General features: G+C 44.9%; 1 protein-coding gene across 3 annotated transcripts in view; it reads left to right on the plus strand.

The window, feature by feature from the left end:
- The first annotated feature begins 3,362 nt into the window (after positions 1–3,362).
- Exoc6 (exocyst complex component 6) overlaps positions 3,363–13,049 on the plus strand; it is a 144,496-nt gene continuing 134,809 nt past the window's right edge. Inside the window, exon 1 of one of the 3 annotated variants that reach the window (XM_087584679.1) lies at positions 3,363–3,556. Coding sequence is in view for 1 of the 3 variants with exons in the window: in NM_019277.2 (NP_062150.2) it covers positions 5,495–5,595 (101 nt within the window). In the remaining 2 variants the exon portion in view is untranslated. 3 annotated transcript variants of the gene reach the window in all.

The raw sequence follows: 13,049 nt of genomic DNA on the forward strand, positions 1-13,049 counted from the left end.
AGGCTCCAGATCTGGGAGCCCTGATCGACACCCATGTTATTGTAGCAGTGGTTAGAAAAGGACAATTGTAACTTTCTTTGTAGTTTTATTTTATCAAGGGGGAAGTTAAGTCACGGTCCTATACAGTTTCCTGAAAAATACCTGGTAATTTTAGTCTCCAGTGCCAATGCTGATAGAACTCAAAACTGCACTTCATACTTAGATCATCTCCAATCCACACCATTCGGTCAGCTTGGGACCATTAGTGTGCCCAATCCACACCTGAACAAACTGAGGCTTAGATTAGCTAAGACCTCCCTGAAGTGGAACATCTAGTAAGAGGTGATGTGGAATTTGACCCCAAAGCAGTAAAGCCTCCAGACTAGGTCACCTGCTTTCTACATTCTTGTCCCAAAGGCTATGTTTTTTTAAGCCTGGCTATTTATTAGTCCTGAGACAAGTGGTTAGCGTGTAAGCTGTTGACTACAGATTTTCTGAGTCAGATGTGTACTCTCCGGGTTAGTTTCAAGCTGGACAGAGAATGGGTTCCTCCCCGACAGTCTTCCTGGTGTCTCTTCTTGATTTATCTTTCACCTCCCTGGGGAGAGACACTGGCAGTTAATATCCATCGCCCCAAAAAACCTCAGTGTGCATCCTAAATCTGCCTGTGCGCCCTCCCCTCCCAACTCCTTTTCCAGAGCAGTCTGATGAAACTGTTTACCTCACGGGCTGTCCCCCCTCTTTTTGAATTAAAATGGGCAGACAACACAATTATTTTTAGTTAAAAGAAAAGATAGTGGGTTGAGGATGTAGCTCAGAGGTATCGTTGCTAGACTACTCAGGTCTGTTGGCTGTAACTAGACTCTCAGACTCATTACTCACGGGAAAAAATAGGTAGGTGTGTGTAGTCCTAGGTTTGCTCTCCAATGCTGGGGAAAATGTTAAAGACACTGGAGCTGGTCTAGGAAGGAGGCTAGGGGTAAAGTGTTTACTGTGCAAGCTTAAGGGTCTAAGTTCAACCCTCACCCACAACAGATGTAACGCTGGGCCCAGTACTGTGACTCCGTAATCTCAGTGGTCCTGTTGTGAGATGGGAGGTAGAGGTAGGAGAAGCCCTGAAAGCTCACAAGCCTGGTGCACACAACAGTGAATGACAGAGAGCTGTCTCAAAGCAAGGCAGAAGATGAGAACCAGCACCCCAGGTCTCCTGTAACTTCTCTGTGTGTGCAGCTGCACTGATAGGACCTCTGTCTCTCTCTGTCTCTGTCTCTCTGTCTCTCTGTCTCTCTGTCTCTCTCTCTCTCACACACACACACACACACACACACAAGAAGGAACCAGGAGAGACCACACATCAGTAAGAAGAAACTGGGTTTATTATAGTTTGACCAGACCAGGGAGAAAACAAAGCCAACACTTCCTAATTTCTCTCTAGCTTTTCCCACGGCCGTCTTACAACTCACAGAAGAAGGGAAGCAAAGGTGTGGACATATATGGATACTTTTAGCTTCAAGACAGGTTTACGGGTCCTCTCTTGGTTGAAGGGTGGGAGGTGATGAGCTTTTCCACGGCCTCCATCTTCATCGTGGAGATTCTGTTAGACTCTAGAGTGTAGTAGACACTCCATGCTCAAGACCCTTAATAAGAACCAACCAATCAACCACCAACCAAAACAAAGCCAGGGACAGAAAAAGTGTGGTTGCAAACACATTTAGATTTAAATTCTTAGCCAAAAAAACCCACCCCAAACCAAAAAACCCTTTGGGTACTAACAGAACTATCAGAAAGCCACAGAGAGGAAATAACAAACGCTGCTCTCAAAGGAGAAGCGGTAAGTGGACTGACTTCCCTTTGTCCTGAATTGTGCAGAAGAATGCTCTGGGCAGGAGGCTGAAAGGGGCATCTTTAAGCAGCCCTGGCTTCCCAAGGGAAGCACTGGCTTTGGGCAGATGGTACGAAGATTGTGAAGATGAGGGGAAAGGTTTGTGTGGCCAATGCCTAGGAGAAGAGTGCCTTGGCAGGAGACAGCTGTTAGCTGTGAGCTGGTCAGTCTGGCCTGCCGCTACCCGGTTTATTCTACAGAGCCATGCATTCTAGTCTTGCTTACTTTCTGAGCTCTGCAATTTGCTGCAGAAGGAACTAGATTTTTACTTCTGTGTACGAGAGAACATTTGTCCTCATTGTTTTGTGACTCCATTTTTCAGGCTTCTTTTCCCTTCTCATGAGCTGAACCTGCGAGTGGAGAGCACTAACGCCGGATAGGGCTGCCTCGGGAGCTGGAGAAGCAGTCGGCAGAGGAAAGTCTAATTTATTTATTTATTTATTTATTTATTTATTTATTTATTTATTTATTTATTTGGTTCTTTTTTTCGGAGCTGGGGACCGAACCCAGGGCCTTGCGCTTCCTAGGCAAGCGCTCTACCACTGAGCTAAATCCCCAACCCCTCTAATTTATTTTTAATAAAGACCCATCCGAATGAATAGCCATGAGATTTATATCCTCTGACAGAAGCCCATAAATACTGTTTCTCACATTGAACTCTTGATGGATATGGGTGGAAGAGACTTGCAGTTGACCTTCTACTCTGTGCCATGGGTTTCTAATCAAGGTAACTAAATACAGTAGCATTATGGTATATTTAATGTCAATGCACAAAAAGCCATTTTGAAGAAATTACAAATGGTTTTAGAGTTTAAGCTGGATGTGGTGACACATGTCTTTAGTACCAGGTCTCAGGAGGCAGAGGCAGGTGGATCTCTGAGTTTGAGGCCAACTTCACCTACAGAGTGAGTTCCAGGACAGCCAGAGCAACATAGAGAAGCCTTGTCTTAAAAAACAAACAACAAAATAAAGACAATAACACTTTCATAGTTTAAATTTCTAATTGGTACCAATCACAGGGTAGCTCTGTTCTACCCTTTGCTTAGACCTGTTTGGACTAGTTTCTAACTCATCCTAAATTCTTCAGTTACTTCAGAATAACTTCAGTGTTCTTTTTTTTTTAAAGATTTATTCATTTATTATATATAAGTACACTGTATCTATCTTCAGACACACCAGAAGAGGACATCAGATCCCATTACAGATGGTTGTGAGTCACCATGTGGTTGCTGGGAATTGAACTCAGGACCTCTGGAAGAGCAGTCGGTGCTCCTAACCTCTGAGCCATCTCTCCAGCCCTAACTTCCGTGTTCTTTGTTTTTTGTTTTTTTTTTTTAAATCCCTCTGTTTTCTCTGCTATGTTTAGAATTCTATGAGGAACTATAGCAGTTGCAAATAAAAAAAAAGAGATGTCTGAACTCGAGGACCTTAACCCATGTGATGATACTGTCAATCTGAGGAGACACACATATTTTTTTTTTGTTATTCATATTCTGAAAACACAGGAAGTGGGATTTCTCAGAGAAGGCCGGATTCTTTTGTACCAATGAGACAGTGGAAGAGGGGTGAGGCTTCCACCGTTTCGCTTTGACTAGTAATGGGATTGGTTCCTAGTGGAACCGGCAGTCCGATGTAATGGATTCTCTGGTTCTCCAGGCCAGCAGGACTGAAGTTTCTGGGAGTCAGGTATGCAAAGTAAGTAAAACTTGGCTGGAGAGATGGCTTAGCTGTTAAGAGCATCTGCTGCTCTAGCAGAAGACCTGGCTTTGGTTCTTTGCATTTACCTGGTGGGTAATAACAGACTGTAAGTCCAGTTGTGGACATCCTCTTCTGGCCTCAGAGAACTCTGTATGTAGTGTACATATAGGCAAAACTCTAGAACACATACAATAAATAAATATTTATTTAAAAAGGGGCTGGACATGCTGGGTCATACCTTTAATCCCAGCGTGTGTGAGGTGGAGGTAGTCTGACATCTGTGAGTTCAAGGCTAGCCTGGCCTATGTAGTGAGTTCTAGGCTACCAGAGCCACACAGTGAGAAAGCCACAGGCAAAGAATATGATAGCATTTACAATCTGGCAAAGCAAAGGAACAAATTCTTTCCTAGAGTCTGGAAAGAAATGCAGTTGTGCTGCCATGCTGACTATATAGCTTAGTGAGTGTTCTAAGAGATTACACTTGAGTCATTTTAAGCTCTGGCATTTGTGGTAATTTGTTATGGAGATAACAGAAATATAATATAGGATAGCAATACAAGATAGATACAGAAGCTATTAGCAGTTGCAGCTGGGGAAACTGAGATAGAAAAAGTATTGTTTGGGGCTGGAGAGATGGTTAAGAGCACTGTCTGCTCTTTCAGAGGTCCTGAGTTCAAATTTCCAATATCCACAAGGTGGCTCACAACCATCTGAAATGGGATCTGATGCCCTCTTCTAGGGTGTCTGAAGACAGCAATGGTGGACTCACATACACAAATCCTTTTTTTTTTTTTTAAAGTATTAAGTTTTGCCTAGTGTTGCACAATTGTGAAGTGGCACCAGTCAAGGAGGGTGGCTTGGGACACTTGTCTTCAGAGTACATGTTCTTAACGGTTTCTCAATATCATCACCCAGGATTCTCCCTGGGGAGGATGGGGGGGGGAGGAGGAGGAAAAGGGGGGAAGGGGAAGCTGGTAGTACAGGCCCAGGGAAGAGAGTGAGTCTGGCAGCTGGCTAGTGCAAAGCCTGCCTGACTCACAGGGAAGCTCATAGCTCCTGCATTAATGGAGAGCAGAAAATTAGTTGTCCCTCAGGCTAGGTTTGAACTCTTTTCTGACTAATCTTCCATCAGTGCTTTCATTATGACATACTTGTTTACACTGTGTCCTAGATACAGGTCGTTAAGCAAGAGTCTTTTTCTACATGTGTTCCTGTGCTCAAGCCACCTGCCATTTCCTTCTACCTCTCTTTTTCCCACTCTTTCCCCCCTAGAGTTCTATTCCCACCCCAGCTCAGCTACCACTCCCGGGGTCTTGGCTTCAAGAGCTTCAGCATGAAATCTAACATTGCCTGGGCCTCTTTTCTATATTGCCAGCAAGTGCCCTAGTCTCGTTCTCATTTTCGTCCTGATGTTTGATAGTTTATGTCCAATATGACTAACCTCAGTGAACTTGCATCCAGCAGGAGACACGATCTTTTCAGAACAGACGTGGTATAGAATTTTTGTTTGATCTTAAATCTTAACGACACACTCAGTTTTGATTTTCGTGAGAGTCTTTGCCTTTCTCTGACTATTTAAAGCCCATCAGGTGTAATAGAACAGCAATTCTATTACTGAGTGCGTGTGACTTGAGGGTCACCTCCATCATTGCTAGGGTACCTGCAGCGCGCAGCTGCACACACTGCATTAATAGATCTCTAGATAACTAGGGGTAGGTCGCGAGGAAAGATAGAGGTGGCGGTTGTCCCCCCCCACCCCGCCCCCTACACGGTCAGCGTTACCTCCCCAGGGGCGGGCCCCACCCACTGCGCCCCACCTCGCCAGGCCCCGCCCCTCCCCGCCCCGCAGCGCCGCGTCGCGCTTGCGCCACCTGCCGCTCGCTCCTGTGGGTCGCGCGGCGCCGCGCCCGGCCGGCGCCTCCGCTTCCAGCCAAGATGGCGGAGAGCGGCGAGGCTCTGGGTACGGTCCCGGAGCACGAGCGGATCTTGCAGGAGATCGAAAGCACGGACACCGCCTGCGTAGGGCCCACCCTTCGGTAAAGTTCTCATATGCCGGGGCTTTCGGGCCGCCCTGACCAGGGACTCCTTAGGAGCCGGGTGGGGCGTCCGCTGCCGGGTGCGCGCGCGTCGGCCCGACAGGTGGTGCGCGCGGGGGCGGGCGCTCGTGGGATGCGGGACCCGAAGGACCGGGGCACCTGTCACCGCGCCGCCTGTGGGTGTGGCTGTCAGTGTGTCTCTGACCTCGGGAGCCGCCCCAGCCTGGGGCTTTGATGCCCCGAGGCCCTGACCCCTCGGCGGAGGCTGTCTGCGCTTTGCTGGGGACGAAGGTCACCTGCAGGTGGCTGGAGTGACTGATCCTGGGTGCCAAGTTGCGCGCTGCTGGAAACCTCAGCGCACAGACTGCTCCGGGCATGGGAGAATTGAAATTGAGCGGGAGACACCAGCACCCTTCTCCCCCCGCTGCAGTAGCACCCTTCTCCCCGGGCGAGACGCGAGCGTGGGCTGACAGCTCGGGTTCATGCTGGGGTGACGATGCTCTTGGGACAGGAAGCCTTTACTTATTGACAAACGTTTTGTTGATTTTGTATTAAAATTTCAGCATATTTATAATGGATCTAAACCCACTCTCTTTAGGAATAATAGTACCAGGTAATGAATAGTCCACACCAGACGGAATACTTGCTGCCCCCATAGACAGGTACTGGTACAGAGCCATTAACCATTAACACTAGGTTAGACACTTGAAGGATTACGATTTTATCTTTCGCAGTTAGGATGAATGAACTTGTGGTTCATTAAGGGAATTTGAGACGGATTGTGCTTTGTCAGTAGTCTTTCTTCAGGATTCACTTCCTGGAAATGGAACTCTGTTTTCCATTTCCAACGTAAATGTAGATAAAAATGAAGTCAGTTCCACTTGTAAATTGACTTTACCCCAGGGAGCCAGATCATCTGGTGTATTTCTTGTTTCTTTCCCATAAACCTGTCACCGATGACTGCAAAAATCATTTAACCCCCTTGGCCTTGTTTCTGTATTTGTAGAACGGGGTCAGGGTAGGGGGTTATTTAGAACTTGAGAGACTTTGCCCGTTTATTCTCTACCTCTAAGCACTTAATAGGCAGGCTATATGTTTTTATTACAGAAAGTTCCTGCTATGATACGGAAAGGCTCCATTAGTATCTTTTAATTTTATTTTTATTTCTTTTGTTTTTGTTTTCGAGACAGGGTTTCTCTGTATAGCCCTGTCTGTCCTGGAACTCACCTTGTAGACCAGGCTGGCCCAAATTCAGAGGTTTACCCTCCTCTGCCTCCCAAGTGCTGGAATTAACGATGTGCACCACCAATGCCCAGCTCCTTTTGTTAATTTTCTTACATGAATCTCTTCATCAGATTTTACAGATACAGTAATAATAAAGGAATCAGACTCAAAGAAAACTTTGTGACATCTAGATCCCACTGAAGGGCCTCTCCTGTCTCATAGGACAGCCATTCCTTAATGTGTTCATGAAACAGTTTATTTGCTTCAGTACTGCATTTATTTGCCAGGGGTCAGGAAATGCACTTTTGTCTTCGGTAGTTGCCCAGTCAATGAAGGTGGAATAGAAAATGAATTATCAGGGTTGGGGATTTAGCTCAGTGGTAGGGCCCTGGGTTCGGGCCTCAGCTCCAAAAAAAAAAAAAAAAAAAAAAAAAAAAAAAAGAAAAGAAAATGAGTTATCTTGGTGTGTTACTTGTGGTCTTCAGGACACTGGAAATCAAGCCCTTTGTTGGACCTTAGGAATGACACATATCAGGACTGGCCATCACCTGATAGGAGTGGCATTTAGCAGAGGTCAGCAGTTTAAAAATTGTTCAGACTCTTTCTCTGAATTGCCTTGGCTGTCCTGGAACTCACCATGTAGATGAGGCTGGCCTTGAACTCATCAAGATCTACCTGCCTCTGCCACAGCTTGTGGAGATTAAAGGTCTGTGCTACCATTCTGGTCAAGTTTTAAATTATATATTGTCTAGTTTAAGTGGAAGGGTTTTTGTTGTTGTTGTTTTTTTACTTTGCTTTGCTTTTTGAGACAGAGTAACTATGTGTGTGTCCTGGTTTTATCCAGCTGGCTAAATGACGAGGCTGATCCTGAATCTTGCTGCCTGTTTCCCAGCTGCTGGGATTACAGGCTTGTACCACCACGCCTATCTTAGAGGGAGTTTAACATTTAAGTATTGGTTGAGTGTGGTGGGCTGTGATCCTAAGACTTGGGAGTCTGAGACTCTTACCTCAAATGAAAGGATACTGTGTCATCCGTTTCTTTGCTACATTGACTTACTTAGGACGGTTGGGCGAGGTGGCCAGACACCCTGAAGAACATTAGAGAGCAGTCAAGTGGCTGTACAGGTGCATAGTACATAAGGGATTGGATACTAGTGTTTCTTTAGAGTTTCTTTCTTGTATGATAACTAGATTATAGGCAGAGTTGTGATTCCTGCCGTAGCCTTCCTCTGTTCTCCTCAGCAGTGTGGCTGCACCTCACCTAGTGATCTGAGCAGGGCCCCAAAGAACAAAAGAGCTCTCTCTCGGAATTATTTTTATTTTATTTATGGGTATGAGTATTTTTCCTGCATGTATGTCTGCACTATTTGTGAGCCCGGTGCTGAGGATGTCTGATCTCCCGGAGCTGGTGTTACGGACTCCACGTTGCAAGGTGCCACGTGGGTCTTCTAGAAGAGCAGCCAGTGCTCTTAAGCTCTGAGCCCCCCTCCAGCTCCCTCCCGAGTTCTCTCTTCGTGTGCTGGAACATGGGTCTTTTTTTATCTTTGGATACTGGAACTTCTGGAGTCCTTCTGTACTCTGAGACTTATGTGGGAGCCCCTGTGGTTCCCCAGATTCCTGATTTCCACAGAATTGTATTCCTGGTTCTGGTTCTCCAGCTTGTACAGAGTCTGTCATGGCAGCTTCTACCTTCCAGAATAGAACAACTTAATTCTACACTAAGGTTTTTATCATCATCATCATCATCATCATCATCATCATCATCATCATTTCATTTTATCTCTCTCTTTCCTCCCCTCCCTCCCTCCCTCCTTCCCTTCTCCTTCTTTCCTTTTTCTTTTTCTTTGAAGATGAGGTCTCACTGTATTACAGAGAATGATCTCCAACTTCTTGGACTCAAGTAATTCTTCTGTCTCAGCCTCCTGAATGCTGGGATTATAGTGTGTGTTGCCATGTCCTAACATGGCTTTAATTTTTTAAAATTTAAATATAACATATATGTTTGTATGTGTATACCCCCCTCAATGTGTGTGTGAGAGTGTATATGAGTGTGTGTGTGTATGAGTGTGTGTGTATGAGAGAGTGTGTGTTTGTGTGTGTGAGTGTGTGTATGAGAGATTGTATGTATGTATGAGTGTGAGTGTGTGAGAATGTGCGTGTATGAGTGTGTGTGAGAACGTGTGTGTATGAGTGTGTGAGTATGTGTGTGAGAATGTGTGTGAGTATGTGTGTGAGAATGTGTGTGAGTATGTGTGTGAGTATGTGTGTGAGAATGTGTGTGAGTATGTGTGTGAGAATGTGTGTGTGTGTGTGTGTGTGTGACTATGTGTGTGTATGCACCTATGTGTGTGTATGCACAGGCACAGGCCATGGTGTGCATGTGGAAGTCACAGAATTTTTTGCATTCCACGTTATTTGGATTCCAGAGACTGAACTTAGGCTGACAGGCTTGCACAGCAAGTACTTTTATCTCCCGAGCCGTCTTGCCGGCCCTCACCTTCATTTTTTATGCAGTGATATTGATAACAGTAGTCCACGTAAACAAAAACCTTTTGGGCTTTTGTATAAGTTTTTGAAGCGTGAAAGAGAAAAAAACCGAGAATTACTTTTTAACTTCCTTTTTTCTTTTCTCTTCTCCTCTCACTTTGCTTCGGACTTCCTATGTAGCCCAGAACCAGCCTGGAGTTCACTATAGTTCTCCTCCATCAGCTTTCTGAAGGCTGAGATTCCAAAGATTGGCCACCAACTCTAGAAAACACTTTAAAAACGCAGTCATGTTCTCTGTCACTGTTTTTCCTAGTATGACTTTAACTACTGGTTATAATTTCAATTTTCAGTCAGTGACTATGTTTCACTTTGAAACCACCGGGGCGGTCCTACAACCAGACTGGTGAAGCCCGTGAACCCACAAGCTTCTGGAGTGACAAGCATCTTTTGCACAGGTTCATAAGGTGGAATGAACTGAAAGTGTAGTCACTTTCAGTAACTGTGGTAGATAAAGCCTCTGCAGGACATACGGAAAGGAGAGACAGAAGCGTTTGATTCAGCTGTGTTTGACAGTCAGTTTCCTGGTATTATGTTGCACTTAGCAATCAGATGATTAAAGGATTATTCATTATATATCTAGGTTTTAAAGTTACCCGAAGTCTGGTAATTATTAGACATGGTAAAAAGTGGCAGAAGAATGATTCAGTTTATTTGACTACAAACTTGGTGTCTTACTGAGGGTTTACTGCTGTGAACAGACACCATGACCAAGGCAACTCTTACAAGGACATTTAATTGGGGCTGGCTTACAGGTTCACAGGTTCAGTCCATTATCATCAAGGCGGGATCATGACAGCATCCAGGCAGGCATGGTGCAGTAGCTGAGAGCTCTACATCTTCATCTGAAGGCTGCCGGTGGAAGACTGGCTTCCGGGCAGCTAGGATGAGGCTCTTAAGCCCACACCCACAGTGATACACTTCCTCCAACAAGGCCACACCTCCAAATACTGCCACTCCCTGGGCTGAGCATATTCAAACCACCACACTCGCCTTTTTATGATCTTAAATATTATTAGAGTAATGCTAACATATTGGTCAGAAAGTATATACTTAGGAAAATCTTAGTTGAGTAAAATGATCATACCAAGAAGCAGCCATGGTTATAAATTAATTATCAAACTAGGGTTGTTTGCCAAAGCTCTACTGTCATGGAACCTTGAGCATTTAAATATTTCAGAGTTAATTTCTGTAGGGAGATTTTTTTCAGCTAGCACATGTAGTACAGTGAAAGTCCAATTTCCTTATTTTAATGGAATTTTGAATTGTCTGTTAAGTTACTAACTTTTTCTTTCTTTGAGGCAGTTGTAGTTCAGGCTAGTTCTGCACTCTGTAACACCTCCTGCCTCAGCCTGCTGAATGCCGAAACTGAAGGTGTGTACCCCCAGACTTGGCTGGCACTGAAGGTGTTCTCCCCCCACCCCGGGGTTGGGGGTTGCCTTCCCCTTGTTTTAATGCCCATTTTTATCAGTGAGCCAGCTGGAACAGTGCTTTAAATTGAGACTTCATAATATAAATTACGGATGCTCTCCAAAGACAGGTCACTTTACAGGCAGAATGATAGGTAAAACCTTTCTGATTATGAGTTTGTTTTAGTAACCTCAGTCAAGAGACATGAGAGTCACAGAGGTAGAAAAGCTTACTGGTCTGCGATTTAGAGAGCTAGATGGCCCAGGAAAGCGCTTGCTGGACAGGCGTGGGGACTAAGGTTAGATTAGAAGTTGTTGAAGGAAGACCCCTGGTGTGGCCCTCTGCCATCCACGCAGGTGCATGCGCATAGGCACAAGCTCAGCAATGTACATCTCACTGCCTCCCTCCCGGCAACACACACACACACACACACACACACACACACACACACACACACACACACGGAGCAAGCAAGACCAAAACAGCGTATTGATCTAGACACCACACCTAGGCCCTTGGTGGCTATAAAATCCTTAACTAGATTCCTGGAAGATGTCTGCTCTTTCCTAGAAATGACACAATTAGCCAATCCACTTTCCTCTCTTCTTTTACCCTTTGTCTCTCCCGACTCCAGCACACCGAGAAACTGATTTTCAAGTCTGTTTCCCACGTGTCTCATTCTTGCACAAGTTAAAACAACTTGACAGAGGAATTCCCCAAGTGGCTTGTTTTCCAAAGTACCGAGAACAAAACCCTAAGTTCCCCTAGGTCTTGTAACTCAGCAAGGCTTGTGAATGTGGAAATAACAGGGCCCAATCACATTCTGCTTTAAAAGGTAAGTACAGATGAGATAAAAAGAAAAAAATAATCTCTTCTGTTCCTCAGTTGTAGGTTGGTCTTGTTACTGGTTCCATAAGTTTGAGAGGGGAAAAAGGTATGTTTGATGGAAACAAAACAAAAACAAACAAACAAAAAACCTGTTAATAGTTTCAGAGCTTTCCAGAAATTTCTGTGTATGACTGTGTTTAACGCACCACTCATGTATTCATTTCCTCCTGTGGAGCAGGCCTCAGAGCCAAGCAGGGTGTCCTCCATAACACTGGGCCAGTACCACACCATTAGGAGCCACTAGCCTCTCTGGAAAGTTGGCATTGTAGTTTGTGGGGTTCATATCTAGTAGAGTCCATTGGTGTCTCATCTTCCTTATCTGTTTAGCATCTTCTGGTACTCTGAAAGCTACCTGTCAGAACGGAAGCTTTTAGCTCAGTCCTAGCTTACAGTCTACATAGCTTGCACCCAAGGTGTCTTCAGCCACAGGTCTTAATGTCTAGTTCTGGTGGGTAATCAAGAGAAATGGAGAGATGGCTCAACGGTTAAGAGCACTGCCTGCTCTTCCAGGGGTCCTGAGTTCAATTCCCAGTGACCACATGGTAGCTCACAACCATCTGTAATGGGATCTGATGCCCTCTTCTGGTGTGTCTGAAAATAGCTACAATAGCTACAGTGTACTCCTATACATAAAATAAATAATTGCTAGAGAGAGAGAGAGAGAGAGAGAGAGAGAGAGAGAGAGAGAGAGAGAGAGAGATGGAAGGTAGCTTGTGTTCTGAGGGCCTCTGGGGCCTCCTTTACCATACAAAGAGGGACCCTGTTATCTGATACTGGAGTTTCTGTTTGATAAACAGTGGCTTCTAGGAGCAGTTTTTTTTTTCACTTCACCTAACACCCTCCCTTCCTGCTCCTTCTTTTCCTCTGTCTCCCAGCCCCCATTCCTGATTGAACTTGTCTATCTTCTGTGCTCCCTCTTTGTGTTTTCAAATTACCAATGCCCTACTGGTCACACGCTGTCCCCGATGCACAAAGTGGATTCTTTCTAGATTTTTTTTTTTTTTTTTTTTTTTTTTACAGGCACTCCAAGTAAAATACATAACACTAAAGATTCAAAGCTAGGACCCGTTCCTTTATCAGAGAGATCTGTGGGTTTGTTCTCTTGGCCTGGGTTTCCTTGCTTAGTATAACTTTCCTGGGTAATTTTACTACTGTGGTTTAGCTAAATGGTCATGACACCAAACTGTAGTCTAAATATACTCAGAGACAAATGCTACTGTTATTCTTAATCGGAGAAGCTTCTTTTTAGTGCCTGGTAAGTGTTCTCAGTGCTTAGAATAATTGATAGTTTAGTGCTCCGTCCTTTAGTGGGCACATATACCTCCTGTTACAAAGCTCAGGAAGCACTGTGGAATGGAGTGGAAAGAATGTCAGAGCCTAATGTCAGG

The sequence above is a fragment of the Rattus norvegicus genome, chromosome 1, assembly GCF_021556685.1.
Source record: "Rattus norvegicus strain SHRSP/BbbUtx chromosome 1, alternate assembly SHRSP_T2T, whole genome shotgun sequence".
NCBI classification, from domain to species: Eukaryota; Metazoa; Chordata; class Mammalia; order Rodentia; family Muridae; genus Rattus; species Rattus norvegicus.